The sequence below is a fragment of the Pseudophryne corroboree genome, chromosome 7 (genome assembly GCF_028390025.1).
Source record: "Pseudophryne corroboree isolate aPseCor3 chromosome 7, aPseCor3.hap2, whole genome shotgun sequence".
NCBI lineage: Eukaryota > Metazoa > Chordata > Amphibia > Anura > Myobatrachidae > Pseudophryne > Pseudophryne corroboree.
The window spans coordinates 451023696-451044190 of NC_086450.1; the positions used below are offsets into that span (position 1 = coordinate 451023696).

Genomic DNA, 20495 nt, shown 5'->3' on the forward strand with positions numbered 1-20495 from the left:
TCCCCAACAGAAAAAGGCACCGACCTTTCAACCGCAGCCCTTTCGTTCCTTTAAAAATAAGAGAGCAAAGGGCTATTCATATCTGCCACGAGGCAGAGGACGAGGGAAGAGACAGCAACAGGCAGCTCCTTCCCAGGAACAGAAGCCCTCCCCGGCTTCTACAAAAGCCTCAGCATGACGCTGGGGCTTCGCAAGCGGACTCGGGGGCGGTAGGCGGTCGTCTCAAGAATTACAGCGCGCAGTGGGCTCACTCGCAGGTAAATCCCTGGATCCTGCAGATAATATCTCAGGGGTACAGGTTGAAATTAGAGACAGAGCCACCTCGCCGTTTCCTGAAGTCTGCTTTACCAACGTCCCCCTCAGAAAGGGAGACGGTTTTGGAAGCCATTCACAAGCTGTATTCTCAGCAGGTGATAGTCAAGGTACCTCTTCTACAACAAGGGAAGGGGTATTATTCCACTCTTTTTGTGGTACCGAAGCCGGATGGCTCGGTAAGGCCTATTCTAAATCTGAAGTCCTTGAACCTGTACATAAAGAAGTTCAAGTTCAAGATGGAGTCACTCAGAGCAGTGATAGCGAACCTGGAAGAAGGGGACTTTATGGTATCCTTGGACATCAAGGATGCGTATCTCCACGTTCCAATTACCCCTCACACCAGGGGTACCTCAGGTTCATTGTACAAAACTGTCACTATCAGTTTCAGACGCTGCCGTTTGGTTTGTCCACGGCACCTCGGGTCTTTACAAAGGTAATGGCCGAGATAATATTTCTTCTTCGAAGAAAAGGCGTATTAATTATCCCATAATTGGACGATCTCCTAATAAGGGCAAGGTCCAGAGAACAGCTAGAGATGGGTTTAGCACGATCTCAAGAGGTGCTAAAGCAACACGGATGGATTCTGAATATTCCAAAATCCCAATTAATGCCGACAACTCGTCTGCTGTTCCTGGGGATGATTCTGGACACAGTTCAGAAAAAGGTTTTTCTTCCCGAAGAAAAAGCCAAGGAGTTATCTGACCTGGTCAGGAACCTCCTAAAACCAGGAAAGGTGTCTGTACATCAATGCACAAGAGTCCTGGGAAAAAATGGTAGCTTCTTACGAAGCAATCCCCTTCGGCAGATTCCATGCAAAGGGATCTGTTGGACAAATGGTCAGGGTCGCATCTTCAGATGCACCTGCGGATAACCCTGTCGCCGAGGACAAGGGTATCCCTTCTGTGGTGGTTGCAGGAGGCTCATCTATTGGAGGGCCGCAGATTCGGCATGCAGGATTGGATCCTGGTGACCACGGATGCCAGCCTGAGAGGCTGGGGAGCAGTCACACAGGGAAGAAATTTCCAGGGAGTGTGGTCGAGCCTGAAAAAGTCTCTTCACATAAGCATTCTGGAACTAAGAGCAATCTACAATGCTCTAAGCCAGGCGGAACCTCTGCTTCAAGGAAGACCGGTGTTGATCCAGTCGGACAACATCACGGCAGTCGCCCATGTAAACAGACAGGGCGGCACAAGAAGCAGGAGGGCAATGGCAGAAGCTGCCAGGATCCTTCGCTGGGCGGAGAATCACGTGATAGCACTGTCAGCAGTATTCATCCCGGGCGTGGACAACTGGGAAGCAGACTTCCTCAGCAGACACGACCTTCACCCGGGAGAGTGGGGACTTCATCCAGAAGTTTCCCACATGCTATTAAACCGTTGGGTAAAACCAATGGTGGACATGATGGCGTCTCGCCTCAACAAAACACTGGACAGGTATTGCGCCAGGTCAAGAGATCCGCAGGCAATAGCTGTGGACGCGCTGGTAACACCTTGGGTGTACCAGTCGGTATATGTGTTTCCTCCTCTGCCTCTCATACCAAAGGTATTGAGGATTATACGGCAAAGAGGAGTAAGACTAGTGGCTCCGGATTGGCCAAGAAGGACTTGGTACCCGGAACTTCAAGAGATGGTCACGGACGATCCGTGGCCTCTACTTCTGAGAAGGGACCTGCTTCAGCAGGGTCCTTGTCTTTTTCAAGACTTACCGCGGCTGCGTTTGACGGCATGGCGTTTGAATGCCAGATCCTAAAAGGAAAAGGCATTCCAGAAGAAGTCATTCCTACCTTGATAAAGGCAAGGAAGGAAGTCACCGCGAAGCATTATCGCCGTATTTGGCGAAAATATGTTGCGTGGTGCGAGCAGCGGAGTGCTCCGATGGAGGAATTTCAACTGGGTCGTTTTCCTACATTTCCTGCAATCAGGATTGTCTATGGGTCTCAAATTGGGATCTATTAAGGTTCAAATTTCGGCCCTATCAATATTCTTCCAAAAAGAATTGGCCTCAGTCCCTGAGGTCCAGATTTTTATCAAAGGAGTACTGCATATACAGCCTCCTGTGGTGCCTAAGGTGGCACCGTGGGATCTAAATGTAGTTTTAGATTTCCTCAAATCCAATTGGTTTGAACCACTAAAGAATGTGGATTTGAAATATCTCACATGGAAAGTGACTATGTTACTGGCCCTGGCTTCGGCCGGGAGAGTATCTGAACTGGCGGCTTTGTTTTATAAAAGCCCTTATTTAATTTTCCATTCGACATAGGGCAGAGCTGCGGACGCGTCCGCATTTTCTCCCTAAGGTGGTATCAGCGTTTCACCTGAACCAGCCTATTGTAGTGCCTGCGGCTACAGACGACTTGAAGGACTCCAAGTTGTTGGACGTTGTCAGAGCCTTAAAAATATACATTTAAAGGACGGCTGGAGTCAGAAATTCTGACTCGCTGTTTATACTGTATGCACCCAACAAGTTGGGTGCACCTGCTTCTAAGCAGTCGATTGCTCGTTGGATTTGTAACAAAATTCAACTTGTACATTCTGTGGCAGGCCTGCCACAGCCTAAATCTGTTAAGGCCCATTCCGCAAGGAAGGTGGGCTCATCTTGGGCGGCTGCCCGAGGGGTCTCGGCATTACAACTCTGCCGAGCAGCTACGTGGTCAGGGGAGAACACGTTTGTAAATTTTTACAAATTTGATACCCTGGCAAAGGAGGACCTGGAGTTCTCTCATTCGGTGCTGCAGAGTCATCCGCACTCTCCCGCCCGTTTGGGAGCTTTGGTATAATCCCCATGGTCCTTTCAGGAACCCCAGCATCCACTTAGGACGATAGAGAAAATAAGAATTTACTTACCGATAATTCTATTTCTCGGAGTCCGTAGTGGATGCTGGGCGCCCATCCCAAGTGCGGATTATCTGCAATACTTGTACATAGTTATTGTTAACTAATTCGGGTTATTGTTTAGGAAGCCATCTTTCAGAGGCTCCTCTGTTATCATACTGTTAACTGGGTTTAGATCACAAGTTGTACGGTGTGATTGGTGTGGCTGGTATGAGTCTTACCCGGGATTCAAAATCCTCCCTTATTGTGTACGCTCGTCCGGGCACAGTACCTAACTGGAGTCTGGAGGAGGGTCATAGGGGGAGGAGCCAGTACACACCACCTGACCTGTAAAAGCTTTACTTTTGTGCCCTGTCTCCTGCGGAGCCGCTATTCCCCATGGTCCTTTCAGGAACCCCAGCATCCACTACGGACTCCGAGAAATAGAATTATCGGTAAGTAAATTCTTATTTTAAGTTAGGTTTTTTATTTTCAGTGAGTCCTGCTGGCAACAGGCTCACTGCTACGAGGGACTTAGGGGAGAGAAGTAAACTCACCTGCGTGCAGGATGGATTTGCTTCTTAGGCTACTGGACACCATTAGCTCCAGAGGGAGTCGGAACACAGGTCTCACCCTGGGGTTCGTCCCGGAGCCGTGCCGCCGACCCCCCTTGCAGATGCCGAAGTTGAAGAGGTCCAGAGGTCCAGAAACAGGCGGCAGAAGACTTTCAGTCTTCATAAGGTAGCGCACAGCACTGCAGCTGTGCGCCATTGTTGTCAGCACACTTCATACCAGCGGTCACTGAGGGTGCAGGGCGCTGGGGGGGGCGCCCTGGGCAGCAATGTATTATACCTTTTTTATGGCTAAAATACATCACATATAGCCCTTGAGGCTATATGGATGTATTTAACCCCTGCCAGATCTCACAAACTCCGGGAGAAGAGCCCGCCGTTTTAGGGGGCGGGGCCTATTCTCCTCAGCACACGGCGCCATTTTCCTGCTCAGCTCTGCTGTGAGGAAGGCTCCCAGGCTCTCCCCTGCACTGCACTACAGAAACAGGGTTAAAACAGAGAGGGGGGGCACTTATTTGGCGATATGATTACATATGTGAAAATGCTATAAGGGAAAACACTTGTACAAGGGGTTGTCCCTGTATAATTATAGCGTTTTTGGTGTGTGCTGGCAAACTCTCCCTCTGTCTCCCCAAAGGGCTAGTGGGGTCCTGTCCTCTATCAGAGCATTCCCTGTGTGTGTGCTGTGTGTCGGTACGTGTGTGTCGACATGTAGGAGGACGATGTTGGTGAGGAGGCGGAGCAAATTGCCTGTATTGGTGATGTCACTCTCTAGGGAGTCGACACCGGAATGGATGGCTTATTTAGGAATTACGTGATAATGTCAACACGATGCAAGGTCGGTTGACGACATGAGACGGCCGGCAAACAAATTAGTACCTGTCCAGGCGTCTCAGACACCGTCAGGGGCTTGTAAAAACGCCCATTTACCTCAGTTGGTCGACACAGACACGGACACTGACTTCAGTGTCGACGGTGAAAAAACAAACGTATTTTCCTTTAGGGCCACACGTTACATGTTAAGGGCAATGAAGGAGGTGTTACATATTTCTGATACTACAAGTACCACAAATAAGGGTATTATGTAGGGTGGGAATAATCTACTTGTAGTTTTTCCTGAATCAGATAAATTAAAGTGTGTGATGATACGTGGGTTTCCTCCGATAGAAAATTATTGGAGGTATACCCTTTCCCGCCAGAAGTGAGGGCGAGTTGGGAAACACACCTTAGGGTGGATAAGGCGCTCACACGCTTATAAAAACAAGTGGCGTTACCGTCTCCAGATACGGCCGCCCTCAAAGAGCCAGCTGATAGGAAGCTGAAAAATATCCTAAAAAGTATATACACACATACTGGTGTTATACTACGACCAGAAAATCGCCTCAGCCTGGATGTGCAGCGCTGGGGGGGCTTGGTCGGATTTCCTGACTGAAAATATTGATACCCTTGACAGGAACAATATTTTATTGACTATAGAGCATTTTAAGGATGCATTTCTATATATGCGAGATGCGCAGAGGGATATTTGCATTCTGGCATCAAGAGTAGATGTGATGTCCATATCTGCCAGACGATGTTTATAGACACGACAGTGGTCAGGTGATGCAGATTCCAGACGGCACATGGAAGTATTGCCGTATAAAGGGGCGGTCCATCGGACCTGGTGGCCATGGCAACAGCTGGAAAATCCACTTTTGTTACCCCAAGTCACATCTCAGCAGAAAAGGACACAGTCTTTTCAGTCTCAGTCCTTTCGTACCCATAAAGGCAGGCGGGCAAAAGGCCAGTCATATCTGCCCAGGGTTAGAGGAAAGGGAAGAAGACTGCAGCAGGCAGCCCATTCCCAGGAACAGAAGTCCTCCACAGCTTCTGCCAAGTCCGCAGCATGACGCTGGGGCCATACAAGCGGACTCAGGAGCGGTGGGGGGTCATCTCAAGAGTTTCAGCACGCAGTGGGCTCACTCGCAAGTGGACTCCTGGATCCTACACGTAGTATCCCAGGTGTACATTGGAAATTTGAGACGTCTTCCCCTCACAAGTTCCTGAAGTCTGCTTTACCAACGTCTCCCTCCGACAGGGAGGCAGTATTGGAAAAAAATTCACAGGCTGTATTCCCAGCAGGTGATAATCAAAGTACCCCTCCTACAACAAGGGAAGGGTTATTATTCCACACTATATTGTGGTACTGAAGCCAAACGGCTCGGTGAGATCTAAAAGATTTGAACAATTACATACAAGGGTTCAAATCAAGATGGAGTCACTCAGAGCAGTGATAGCGAACCAGGACGATATGGTGTCACTGGATATCAGGGACGCTTACCTACATGTCCAAATTTTGCCCTTCTCACCAAGGGTATCTCAGGTTCGTGGTACAGAACTGTCACTATCAGTTCAGACGCTGCCGTTTGGATTGTCCACGGCACCCCGGGTCTTTACCATGGTAATGGCCGAAATGATGATTCTTCCTAAAAGAAATATGGACGCTTTCCTGATAAGGGCAAGGTCCAGAGAACAGTTGGCGGTCGGAGTAGCACTATCTCAAGTAGTTCTACGACAGCACGAGTGGATTCTAAATATTCCAAAATCGCAGCTTTTTCCGACGACACGTCTAATGTTCCTAGGAATGATTCTGGACACAGTCCAGAAAAGGATGTTTTCTCCCGGAGAAGAAGACCAGGGAGTTATCCGAGCTAGTCAGGAACCTCCTAAAACCAGGAAAAGTATCAGTGCATCATTGCACAAAGGTCCTGTGAAAAATGGTGGTTTCTTACAAAGCGATCCCATTCGGTAGATTTCACGCAAGAACCTTTCAGTGGAATCTGCTGGGAAAATGGTCCGGATCGCATCTTCAGATGCATCAGCGGATAACCCTGTCTCCAAGGACAAGGGTGTTTTCTTCTGCGGTGGCTGCAGAGTGCTCATCTATGAAAGGGCCGCAGATTCGACATTCAGGACTGGGTCCTGGTGACCACGGATGCCAGCCTGAGTGGCTGGGGAGCAGTCACACAAGGAAAAAATTTCCAGGGAGTGTGATCAAGTCTGGAGACTTCTCTCCACATAAATATACTGGAGCTAAGGGCAATTTACAAGGCTCTAAGCTTAGCAAGACCTCTGCTTCAAGGTCAGCCGGTATTGATCCAGTGGGACAACATCACGGCAGTCGCCCACGTAAACAGACAGGGCGGCACATGAAGCAGGAGGGAAATGGAAGAAACTGCAAGGATTCTTCGCTGGGCGAAAAATCATGTGATAACACTCTCAGCAGTGTTAATTCCGGGAGTGGAAAACTGGGAAGCAAACTTCCTCAGCAGGCATAACCTCCACCCGGGAGAGTGGGGACTTCAGCGGGAAGTCTTCCACATGATTGTAAACCGTTGGGAAAAACCAAAGGTGTACATGATGGCGTCCCGCCTGAACAAAAAACTAGACAAATATTGCGCCAGGTCAAGGGACCCTCAGGCAATAGCGGTGGACGCTCTGGTAACACTGTGGGTGTACCAGTCAGGGTATGTGTTCCCTCCTATGCATCTCATACCAAAAGTACTGAGAATCATAAGAAGGAGATGAGTAAGAACGATACTCGTGGTTCCGGATGGGTCAAGAAGGACTTGGTACCCGGAACTTCAAGAGATGCTCACGGAAGAACCGTGGCCTCTTCCTTTAAGAAAGGACCTGCTCCAGCAGGGGCCTTGTCTGTTCCAAGACTTACCGCGGCTGCGTTTGACGGCATGGCAGTTGAACGCCGGATCCTGAAAGGGCATTCCAGATGAAGTCATCCCTACCCTGGTCGTAGCCAGGAAGGATGTAACCGCAAAACATTTTCACCGCATTTGGCGAAAATATGTTGCGTGGTGTGAGGCCAAGAAGGTCCCTACAGAGGAATTCCAACTGGGTCATTTCCTACATTTCCTGAAAACAGGACTGTCTATGGGCCTAAAATTAGGGTCCATTAAGGTTCAAATTTCGACCCTGTCAAATTTCTTCCAGAAAGAACTGGCTTCAGTGCCTGAAGTTCAGACGTTTGTAAAAGGGGTACTGCATATACAGCCTCCTTTTGTGCCCCCAGTGGCACCTTGGGATCTCAATGTTGTTTTGAGTTTCCTAAAGTCACATTGGTTTGATCCACTCACCACTGTGGAATTAAAATATTTCACATGGAAGGTGAAGATTCTATTAGCCCTGGCTTCAGCCAGGCGTGTGTCAGAATGGGCGGCTTTATCATATAAAAGCCCTTACTTAATTTTTCATTCTGACAGGGCAGAATTGAGGACTCGTCCTCAATTTCTCCTTAAGGTGTTTTCTGTTTTTCACATGAACCAACCTATTGTGGTACCTGCGGCTACTAGGGACTTGGAGGACTCCAAGTTACTTGACGTTGTCAGGGCCCTGAAAATATATGTTTCCAGGACGACTGGAGTCAGAAAATCTGACTCGCTGTTTACCCTGTATGCACCCAACAAGATGGGTGTTCCTGCTTCTAAGCAGACGATTGCTCGCTGGATTTGTAGTACAATTCAGCTTGCACATTCTGTGGCAGGCTTGCCACAGCCAAAATCAGTAAAAGCCCATTCCACAAGGAAGTGGGCTCATCTTGGGCGGCTGCCCGAGGGGTCTCGGCTTTACAACTTTGCCGAGCTGCTACTTGGTCAGGGGCACACCCTGACTGAGGAGGACCTGGAGTTCTCTCATTCGGTGCTGCAGAGTCATCCGCACTCTCCCGCCCGTTTGGGAGCTTTGGTATAATCCCCATGGTCCTGACGGAGTCCCCAGCATCCACTTAGGACGTTAGAGAAAATAAGAATTTACTTACCGATAATTCTATTTCTCGTAGTCCGTAGTGGATGCTGGGCGCCCATCCCAAGTGCGGATTGTCTGCAATACTTGTACATAGTTATTGTTACAAAAATCGGGTTATTCTTGTTGTGAGCCATCTTTTCAGAGGCTCCTTCGTTGTTATCATACTGTTAACTGGGTTCAGATCACAGGTTGTACGGTGTGATTGGTGTGGCTGGTATGAGTCTTACCCGGGATTCAATATCCTTCCTTATTATGCACGCTCGTCCGGGCACAGTATCCTAACTGAGGCTTGGAGGAGGGTCATAGGGGGAGGAGCCAGTGCACACCACCTGATCCTAAAGCTTTTATTATTGTGCCCTGTCTCCTGCGGAGCCGCTAAACCCCATGGTCCTGACGGAGTCCCCAGCATCCACTACGGACTACGAGAAATAGAATTATCGGTAAGTAAATTCTTATTATTCCCCCTTACACCCCCATACCCTCTGACGGCCGCCCCGCGCTGCAGCCCCTCCAGTGGTCTCCAGTATATCTGTATGGAAGCTGAGCCATAGAGCCCTGTTGAGTGCTGTAGACGGCTTTACAGTGTGATCTGGAAAAGAGGGTCACCAGTATAGGTCACTAGTCATCCAAGCTTTATTTTCATTGGGTGGAGGCTCCATTTAAAGGAAGTCTGCTTTAAATATGTGGTATGTGTGTCCCAGTGTGACATATGTAGTGCACCAAAGATGGCTGCCTCACCTGGTACCTACAGTACTTGGGTACAGAAGGAGAAATAAAACCCAAAATGGCTGCCTCAGCTCTGCATTGTGTTCAGTTTTCTGTCATTACTGCAGATGTAATCCTCATGGTTTCTGTATTTTCTGTGAAGATAAACCTCTGTTTTATGTTTTTGGTTTCTGTAGAGTAGATTGCGTCCTTTGGAGAAGAGCGCTATATAAATAAAGTTATTATTATTTCTCTGACGTCCTAGTGGATGCTGGGAACTCCGAAAGGACCATGGGGAATAGCGGCTCTGCAGGAGACTGGGCACAACTAAAGAAAGCTTTTAGGTCACCTGGTGTGCACTGGCTCCTCCCACTATGACCCTCCTCCAAGCCTCAGTTAGATTTTGTGCCCGGCCGAGGTTGGATGCACACTAGGGGCTCTCCTGAGCTTCTAGAAAGAAAGTATATAATTAGGTTTTTTATTTTACAGTGAGACCTGCTGGCAACAGGCTCACTGCAGCGAGGGACTAAGGGGAGAAGAAGCGAACCTACCTGCTTGCAGCTAGCTTGGGCTTCTTAGGCTACTGGACACCATAAGGGGGAGAGGTCGACCCACGGCGTCCCCCTTTGTTACCGCTCGCATAAGCTAATAAGCTCCCCTTTAAATAAGAGTCTGACACATTTCTTTTGGATCGAATTACTGGCCACAGTTTATTTCCATTACCTTATTCCATGTTACCTTACAAGGTTGCAGGGCACGGACAGAAGTGGTGGGCAAGGCGCCAATGGGTCCCTGACCCCTCCTGATTACCTGGGGGCGTGCCCTGCCTACCCTGTAGGCACCGCGGCAACGCCCCTGGGGAACCAGCCCTCCTGGCGCATATCACGCTCGCCTGGCACGCAGCTCACTGGCCCAACCGTCCAAAGCTGGAGCCGAGCGTGCGCCCGTTCACCGAGGGTGAATCTGCCAACCTCAGCTGGCTCCCCCCGTTCGCCATGCCTTGCGCACCGCTTCTTCCCGCTGACTGTGACACACATATTTCCTGCATTTATTTTCCTTAACACATTAAACATACAACCATATTATAACTTGCAACGATTTATACAATAAAACTCTGAACTGTAAGTATATGTACATATATACACTTTCTTAAATTTGTATACCTGCCCCCGTATCTTTACCTACAGTGACACAAGCAGAAAAGGGGTTACATACTGCAAACCCAAAAGAGAGGGGAGCGTGCTGCCCGCTAGCGGCTCGCTTTAATGGGTGGGTGGGTGGGTGGGTTGCGCTCTGATCTCTGCTCTCCCTCAGTGGCCGCCTCCTCCCCCCGCCTTCCTATTTAAGCCGCCCGCTGTCCGGCCGGCCCCCCCGCCTCCTACTGGCTACCAGTGCCTTCAGGTGTGAAAGAGGGGACGGGCACACTTGCCCGCCCCCCCCTTTCCTTCGTGCCGCTGGCCCGCGGGCCGCCTGCCGCCCCTCCCCCTTACCCCTCTCCGGCGCCTTTGTTCCCATTAGCTCCAGAGGGATCGACCGCATGGAACTGGCCTTGGTGTTCGGTCCCGGAGCCGCGCCGCCGTCCCCCTTACAGAGCCAGAAGCAAGAAGAGGTCCGGAAAATCGGCGGCAGAAGACATCAGTCTTCACCAAGGTAGCGCACAGCACTGCAGCTGTGCGCCATTGCTCCTCTCACACTTCACACTCCGGTCACTGAGGGTGCAGGGCGCTGGGGGGGGGGCGCCCTGAGCAGCAATAGAAACACCTTGGCTGGCATATATATCACAATATATAGCCCCAGAGGCTATATATGTGATAAATACCCCTGCCAGAATCCATAAAAAAGCGGGAGAAAAGTCCGCAAAAAAGGGGCGGAGCTATCTCTCTCAGCACACTGGCGCCATTTTCTCTTCACAGTGCAACTGGAAGACAGCTCCCCAGGCTCTCCCCTGTAGTTTTCAGGCTCAAAGGGTTAAAAAGAGAGGGGGGGGCACTAAATTTAGGTGCAATATTGTATATACAAGCAGCTATTGGGGAAAATTCACTCAATATAGTGTTAATCCCTAAATTATATAGCGCTCTGGTGTGTGCTGGCATACTCTCTCTCTGTCTCCCCAAAGGGCTGTGTGGGGTCCTGTCCTCAGTCAGAGCATTCCCTGTGTGTGTGCGGTGTGTCGGTACGGCTGTGTCGACACGTTTGATGAGGAGGCTTATGTGATGGCAGAGCAGATGCCGATAAATGTGATGTCGCCCCCTGTGGGGCCGACACCAGAGTGGATGGATAGGTGGAAGGTATAAACCGACAGTGTCAACTCCTTACATAAAAGGCTGGATGACGTAACAGCTATGGGACAGCCGGCTTCTCAGCCCGCGCCTGCCCAGGCGTCTCAAAGGCCATCATGGGCTCAAAAACGCCCGCTCCCTCAGATGGCAGACACAGATGTCGACACGGAGTCTGACTCCAGTGTCGACGAGGTTGAGACATATACACAATCCACTAGGAACATCCGTTACATGATCCCGGCAATAAAAAATGTGTTACACATTTCTGACATTAACCCAAGTACCACTAAAAAAGGGTTTTATGTTTGGGGAGAAAAAGCAGGCAGTGTTTTGTTCCCCCATCAAATGAGTGAATGAAGTGTGAAAAAGCGTGGGTTCCCCCGATAAGAAACTGGTAATTTCTAAAAAGTTACTGATGGCGTACCCTTTCCCGCCAGAGGATAAGTTACGCTGGGAGATATCCCCTAGGGTGGATAAGGCGCTCACACGTTTGTCAAAAAAGGTGGCACTGCCGTCTTAGGATACGGCCACTTTGAAGGTACCTGCTGATAAAAAGCAGGAGGCTATCCTGAAGTCTGTATTTACACACTCAGGTACTAGACTGAGACATGCAGATAGTGCTGCTGCAGCGTGGTCTGTAACCCTGTCAAACAGGGATACTATTTTGCGAACATAAGACGTCGTCTTATATATGAGGGATGCACAGAGGGATATTTTGCCGGCTGGCATCCAGAATTAATGCAATGTCCATTCGGTCAGGAGGTTATTAGAGACCCGACACTGGACAGGTGATGCTGACTTTAAAAGGCACATAGAGCCTTATAAGGGTGAGGAATTGTTTGGGGATGGTCTCTGGGACCTCGTATCCACAGCAACAGCTGGGAAGAATTTTTTTTTACCTCAGGTTGCCTCACAGCCTCAGAAAGCACTGTATTATCAGGTACAGTCCTTTCGGCTTCAGAAATACAAGCGTGTAAAACGAGGGAAGAGGGAAAAAGCTGCACCAGTCAGCCAGTTCCCAGAATCAAAATTCTTCCCCCGCTTCCTCTGAGTCCACCGCATGACGGGGGGGCTCCACAGGCGTAGCCAGGTACGGTGGGGGGCCGCCTCAAAAATTTCAGCGATCAGTGGGCTCGCTCACAGGTGGATCCCTAGATCCTTCAAGTAGTATCTCAGGGGTACAAGCTGGAATTCGAGGCGTCTCCCCCACGCCGTTTCCTCAAATCTGCCTTGCCGACAACTCCCTCAGGCAGGGAGACTGTGCTAGAGGCAATTCACAAGCTGTATTCCCAGCAGGTGATAGTCAAGGTGCCCCTACTTCAACAAGGACGGGGTTACTATTCCACACTGTTTGTGGTACCGAAACCGGACGGTTCGGTGAGACCCATTTTATATTTGAAATCCTTGAACACATACATAAAAAAATTCAAGTTCAAGATGGAATCGCTCAGGGCGATTATTGCAAGCCTGGAGGAGGGGGATTACATGGTATCCCTGGACATCAAGGAGGCTTACCTACATGTCCCCATTTACCATCCTCACCAGGAGTACCTCAGATTTGTGGTACAGGATTGCCATTACCAATTCCAAACACTGCCGTTTGGACTGTCCACGGCACCGAGGGTCTTTACCAAGGTAATGGCAGAAATGATGATACTCCTTGGAAAAAGGGAGTTTTAATTATCCCGTACTTGGACGATCTCCTTATAAAGGCGAGGTCCAAAGAGCAGTTGTTGGTCGGAGTAGCACTATCTCGGGAAGTGCTACAACAGCACGGATGGATTCTATACATTCCAAAGTCACAGCTGGTTCCTACCACACGCCTACTGTTCCTGGGGATGGTTCTGGACACAGAACAGAAAAAAGTGTTTCTCCCGCAGGAGAAAGCCAAGGAGCTGTCATCTCTAATCAGAGACCTCCTGAAACCAAAACAGGTATCGGTGCATCACTGCACACGAGTCCTGGGAAAAATGGTAGCTTCTTACGAAGCAAAATTCCATTCGGCAGGTTCCATGCAAGAACCTTTCAGTGGGACCTCTTGGACAAGTGGTCGGGATCGCATCTTCAGATGCATCGGCTGATAACCCTGTCTCCAAGGACCAGGGTATCTCTACTGTGGTGGCTGCAGAGTGCTCATCTTCAAGAGGGCCGCAGATTCGGCATACAGGACTGGGTCCTGGTAACCACGGATGCCAGCCTTCGAGGCTGGGGGGCAGTCACACAGGGAAGAAATTTCCAAGGACTTTGGTCAAGTCAGGAGTCGTCCCTACACATAAATATTCTGGAACTGAGGGCCATTTACAATGCCCTAAGTCTGGCAAGGCCTCTGCTTCAAAACCAGCCGGTACTGATCCAACCAGACAACATCACGGCAGTCGCCCATGTAAACCAACAGGGCGGCACAAGAAGCAGGATGGCGATGGCAGAAGCCACAAGGATTCTCCGATGGGCGGAAAATCACGTCTTAGCACTGTCAGCAGTGTTCATTCCGGGAGTGGACAACTGGGAAGCAGACTTCCTCAGCGGACACGACCTACACCCGGGAGAGTGGGGACTTCATCCAGAAGTCTTCCAACTGTTGGTAAACCGTTGGGAAAGGCCACAGGTGGACATGATGGCGTCCCGCCTAAACAAAAAACTAGAGAGATATTGCGCCAGGTCAAGGGACCCTCAGGCGATAGCTGTGGACGCTCTAGTGACACCGTGGGTGTACCAGTCAGTTTATGTGTTCCCTCCTCTGCCTCTCATACCAAGGGTACTGAGAATAATAAGAAAACGAGGAGTAAGAACAATACTCGTGGTTCCGGATTGGCCAAGACGAGCGTGGTACCCGGAACTTCAAGAGATGATCTCAGAGGACCCATGGCCTCTGCCGCTCAGACAGGACCTGCTGCAGCAGGGTCCCTGTCTGTTCCAAGACTTACCGCGGCTGCGTTTGACGGCATGGCGGTTGAACGCCGGATCCTGAAGGAAAAGGGCATTCCGGAGGAAGTCATTCCTACGCTGATTAAAGCCAGGAAAGATGTAACTGCAAAGCATTATCACCGCATATGGCGGATGTATGTTGCTTGGTGTGAGGCCAAAAAGGCCCCAACAGAGGAATTTCAACTGGGTCGATTTCTGCATTTCCTACAAGCAGGAGTGACTATGGGCCTGAAATTAGGCTCCATTAAGGTACAGATCTCGGCTCTGTCGATTTTCTTCCAGAAAGAACTAGCTTCACTACCTGATTTTCAGACGTTTGTTAAGGGAGTGCTGCATATTCAGCCCCCTTTTGTGCCTCCAGTGGCACCTTGGGATCTCAACGTGGTGTTGAGTTTCTTAAAATTACATTGGTTTGAGCCACTTAAAGCCGTGGATCTAAAATATCTCACGTGGAAAGTGGTCATGTTATTGGCCTTGGCTTCAGCCAGGCGTGTGTCAGAATTGGCGGCTTTGTCATGTAAAAGCCCTTATCTGATTTTCCATATGGATAGGGCAGAATTGAGGACTCGTCCCCAGTTTCTCCCTAAGGTGGTATCAGCTTTTCACTTGAACCAACCTATTGTGGTGCCTGCGGCTACTAGGGACTTGGAGGATTCCAAGTTGCTGGACGTAGTCAGGGCCTTGAAAATTTATGTTTCCAGGACGGCTAGAGTCAGGAAAACTGACTCGCTATTTATCCTGTATGCACCCAACAAGCTGGGTGCTCCTGCTTCTAAGCAGACTATTGCTCGCTGGATTTGTAGCACAATTCAGCTGGCGCATTCTGCGGCTGGACTGCCGCATCCTAAATCAGTAAAAGCCCATTCCACAAGGAAGGTGGGCTCATCTTGGGCGGCTGCCCGATGGGTCTCGGCTTTACAACTTTGCCGAGCTGCTACTTGGTCAGGGGCAAACACGTTTGCAAAATTCTACAAATTTGATACCCTGGCTGAGGAGGACCTTGAGTTCTCTCATTCGGTGCTGCAGAGTCATCCGCACTCTCCCGCCCGTTTGGGAGCTTTGGTATAATCCCCATGGTCCTTTCGGAGTTCCCAGCATCCACTAGGACGTCAGAGAAAATAAGATTTTACTCACCGGTAAATCTATTTCTCGTAGTCCGTAGTGGATGCTGGGCGCCCGTCCCAAGTGCGGATTGTCTGCAATACTTGTACATAGTTATTGTTAACTAAAGGATTATTGTTGAGCCATCTGTTGAGAGGCTCAGTTGTTTTCATACTGTTAAACTGGGTATGGTATCACGAGTTATACGGTGTGGCTGGTAAGAGTCTTACCCGGGATTCAAAATCCTTCCTTATTATGTCAGCTCGTCCGGGCACAGTGTCCTAACTGAGGCTTGGAGGAGGGTCATAGTGGGAGGAGCCAGTGCACACCAGGTGACCTAAAAGCTTTCTTTAGTTGTGCCCAGTCTCCTGCGGAGCCGCTATTCCCCATGGTCCTTTCGGAGTTCCCAGCATCCACTACGGACTACGAGAAATAGATTTACCGGTGAGTAAAATCTTATTTTGTGGGAACAACTTTAATAGTCTTATATAAGACCGTCTGGTGCCTGTGATCTCCTGTAGTCTGTCACAGAGGGAATGGGGACTCTCTGGATGAGACTGATCTCCACTGTGTTACAGGTTTCCTTCAGATGGCTCCAAGCTGCCCTATGACTCCATTCAGAAAGGACAGTCCACGTCCACAGCTCCAGGTGAGAGGCGAATCCTCTCTGAGTGTTTCTTGTCTCTTCCATGTTGTTCTTTCTTCCTGAGAAGCCATAGAAAGGTCTCTAACTGAAATGGGGTCTTCATAGACATGGGAGATGTTGGGCGTTGTGTGCTTCAGGGACATATGTGCGTGGGCTGTGTATATATTGTGCTACTAGATGATTGTATGTGTTTGCTGCCCAATACACAGGTGCCCCTACATCTCGGAGTCCTGTCCGAGAAAACCCACGCTCCGTCACCATCAGCAAGCCGGTGCAGGACAGAGTCTCTCTCATCCAGCAGATCACATCCCCCAGGCTGGTGAGGAGAGACCTCCGTGTCGTCCTGTCTGTCTGTGATCCCAGTTCTTCCTCTGTTTCCGCTTACTGTATCCTCCATGCTCTAGATTCCTCGCCGCAGTCCCTTATGTGCAGATTCCATGCCCGAGCGTTACCTCTCCGTGTGTGGGAAAGCCGGGGTAGTCGCTGACTCTGAGGTGGAGAGCACAGCGGGGGAGGAGGAAGATGATGGTGGAATACACATCTATGCACACAAAGACCAAAAACTCGTTATGCACAGACATAACGCTGACGCTCAGCAAGTGAGTAACATCAAGGCGATGAGAAGTGATGATGACTTGCGCAAATGAAACCGGTCCAGCGGAGGTTAGGAGCACGCAGCACAAAATTTTGAAACTCAACCAACAAGTTCTTAGACTATCTCGGAATTAAATGCAGGCTGTTCCGGCGTAGCTCCAACCTTTAGTCTCAGGATGTGTGGGTTATTGTGCCATAAAAAGAGGAAAACAAATATAGTGTACACTTTGTGAGTCCCAAAACTTACACTTTATATAAAATGTGCTCACCGATTCTTGAGTGTAAAACGCACCTTGGGGGGGGTCACCGTTACCCGTCAGTGACTGCAGATTGCACTTGCAGCTTTCGCACCTTTTGATGGGTGTTCTTCTGGATACTCGGAAAGGATTACAGAAAAAAACAACATCACTTCTACTGTCGCATATTATTTGAATACGTTTTTGTTATTTGCAATTATTTTTATGTTTTATAATATGTGTTCAGCGGTAATAGAGAAAGCGTACAGATATTATATTGCATTCATTGTATCATAGGTGAGCAGCACCAAATCTCACAGGCCGGAGACCTTCTCAGCGGGAACAGAGGCCAAGGTAAGTTCTAGCAGGGTCTACACACAGATGTACCTTTATGGGGTATATTTTAATAAGAGTCGGAGGAGAGGCTCGACAACCCCTATTCAAAGAGCGGCCAAATCCGACAGTCGTGTCCTGACGTGCTGCTGCTGTCAGCGGCTGCGGTGCGCTGACAGCGGCATCAGGGGGAGCTGTCAGCGGTGCTGAGGGGGGGAGCTGTCAGCGGCGCCGAGGGGGGGAGCTGTCAGTGGCGCCGGGAAGGGAGATATGTCTGCGGCGGTGGGGAAAAGCAGCAGGGAGAGCAGCGGAGGAGACAGCGGATGGGGGGGAGGAGAGGAGGAGATGGGGAGAGCAGCAGCTGCAGCAGCGTAACTGGAGGCTCATGGCAGAGTCCACCCGGCTCCAGCAAGCGGGACATCGCTTGCTGGAGGCGTGTGGACGCTGCCGCTGGGTTCCTGCTCTCCCCGCTGCTCCCCCTCGGCTCCTTCATCTCAATCCGACTTTTTTTAAAGTCGTATTGAGATTGACGGAAACGGGGCTAAAACCTGTCTGAAGCCGCCGATCAGCATGCATTCCGACAGCATTCCGAGAAGTCGGGTTTCCCGACTTGTCGGAAAAAATGGGGCCGTAATGAATAGGTCGGAACCCCTTCCGACCTAAAACTGTTAGAAGCTGCCGTCTTTCCGACAAGACTGCAGCTTCCGTCAGTTATTGAATACACCCCCCTATGTCTGTTCATAGGGAATATTTCTAGAAAGGATCTTCAATCAGCAAAGAAGCTTGCTTGCTTTAGGACAATGGGGGTAATTCTGAGTTGATCGCAGCAGCAAGTTTGTTAGCAATTGGGCAAAACCATGTGCACTGCAGGGAGGGGGGGGGGGCAGATAAAACATTTGCAGAGAGAGTTGGATTTGGGAGGGTTATTTTGCTTCTGTGCAGGGTAAATACTGGCTGCTTTATTTTTACACTGCAATTTAGATTTCACTTTGAATACACCCCACCCAAATCTAACTCTCTCTGCACATGTTATATCTGCCCCCCCTGCAGTGCACATGGTTTTGCCCAACTGCTAACAAATTTGCTGCTGCGATCAACTCAGAATTAGGCCCAATAATCATTACCAGTGTAGGTTTACACTATCTGGAGATATATTCTAGAAGAAAGAACAAATCTGACTATAATAGTATGTTAACGTCTTATACAGGGAGTTCAGAAAGTCCCTCTGCAGTGACTGTGAGTTATGCAAGTCTCTGCGCAGAGATTGTGTACTAAGTAATATGACCACATAAACACATGCTGCAGGGTGTCTGCCGGCTCTGTGATTGGCCACTGTCTGTGTCCCCCTCTGGCCCCCCACACCTGCAGAGGAGATCTGCAACCAGAGACAGTGCTGACTACTGAGGGACATTTTGAACTCCCTGTTTAATAATAGTCTCCCTGAAAGAGAAGGCAGCGTATCAGACCAGTCAATCCTGGAGGCAGTTACTCCATGTATCCCATGTGGAGAGAACTCTTTTTGGTTCTGGATTAGACTTTGCTCATTATACTACACATAAGGATAAGTGGCCCTTCTGCAGCCCCTCCGAGTGCCCATGGGGGTGGGGTTCTTCTCATCAGCGTTTCCTCTGGTGTGGGGCTAGGAAGTAGTGTTCTGGTGCCTTGTCTTACTGACTCCCAGTTGCGTGTGTTTCCGGCTGTTATGGTAAGGCACGTTCTGCACCTCCATAGGCTGCAGACGGAATCTGTCTACTTAACGCTCTGGAAGCCACCCAAATGGGCTCCTGCAGCTTCCATGTGTAATCTGCCCGTTATAGTGCCCAAACTTCTGGTGTAGCCCTCTCTACCCCCTGTTCCAGTGTCCCCCAATGGTTTCAGAGGAAAGGATTTAACGTAAATACTTAATTCCTGTGTGTTTTTATTTTATTATTATTACTTAGTTTTACCAATTAGATGTTTGTATTAATTTCACCAGCCAATGTCCAACAACAGTATTGAGACAATGAATGCGAAAGCTGCTCATAGTTTCCTTGCATGCAAAAAACATTGTTGTCCAGTTGAATTTCCTCCCCCATATGAAGCCCAGTATCTATGTGCTGATACCCCAATGTCTGCATAATGGTTTATAAAGCTAGCATCATCTAACCTGCCCTTTACTTTCTAGAAACTTCTTCCTGATCCTATCCTTAAATTGAGAAAAATAATTGGCTTTGGAGGCTGCACTCAACGTCATGTAAGTACTGCATCTGCTCAGAATAAGATGTGGCATCTCTAATATCCTGGCAGAATCGTCTGTGGTACCCTGTACTTCATACACTACTACTGTAGTAACTAATCCCAGAATCCTCTGTGGTACCCTGTCCTTCATATACTGCTGTGCTAACTAACCCCAGAATCCTCTCAGTAGCCTGTCCTTCATACACTGCTGTGGTAACTAACCCCAGAATCCTCTGTGGTACCCTGTCCTTCATACACTGCTGTGGTAACTAATCCCAGAATCCTCTGTGGTACCCTGTACTTCATACACTACTACTGTAGTAACTAACCCCAGAATCCTCTGTGGTACCCTGTACTTCATATACTGCTGTGGTAACTAATCCCAGAATCCTCTCTGGTACCGGGATCAGTTTGATTTACCGGTGGCCAGGATGCCAGCCGTCAGTATTCAGTCAACAGCATCCTGGCCGCAACTCGAGCAGAAAGAGTCCCCTTGCGTGTCGTGGACACCCACAAGTGGGAATAGCCCCTATTTGCCGGTATTCCATCTGTCGGCATTGTTGGCTGTCAGGGTTCCGGCGTCGGTATCCTGACCGCCGGGATCCCGGCAGCCGGCTAATTAACTGTATCCCCTAGTACCCTGTCCTTTACTACTGTGGTAACTAATCCGCAATCCTCTGGTACCCCATCCTTCATATACTACTCTAGTAGCTAATTCCAGACTCCTCTCTGGTACCCTGTCCTTCACACACTACTCTAGTAACCAATCTCGGAATCCTGTCTCGTATTCTGTCCTTCATGCAATACTCTGGTAACTAATACCCATAATCCTCTCTGGTAACCTATCCTTCATATCTACTCTGGTTACTCATTAGTATGCTATTTGCTGTCCTATTCCACTACTCTGTTACTAATACCAGAATCTCTATAATGTCCTTTTTTTCATATGCTACAGTTGTAAGTAA

At 49.3% G+C, this 20495-nt stretch overlaps 1 protein-coding gene across 4 annotated transcripts in view; it reads left to right on the forward strand.

Annotated features, from left to right (window-relative positions):
- The window catches only part of WDR90 (WD repeat domain 90), a 120635-nt gene that overhangs the window by 18008 nt on the left and 82132 nt on the right, over positions 1-20495 (forward strand). For all 4 annotated transcript variants that reach the window (XM_063935055.1, XM_063935057.1, XM_063935058.1 and 1 more), the window contains exons 7-11: positions 16083-16153; positions 16360-16469; positions 16555-16749; positions 17278-17334; positions 19478-19546. In XM_063935055.1, coding sequence (XP_063791125.1) covers positions 16083-16153; positions 16360-16469; positions 16555-16749; positions 17278-17334; positions 19478-19546 — 502 coding nt within the window. The remainder of the gene's footprint in view (positions 1-16082; positions 16154-16359; positions 16470-16554; positions 16750-17277; positions 17335-19477; positions 19547-20495) is intronic.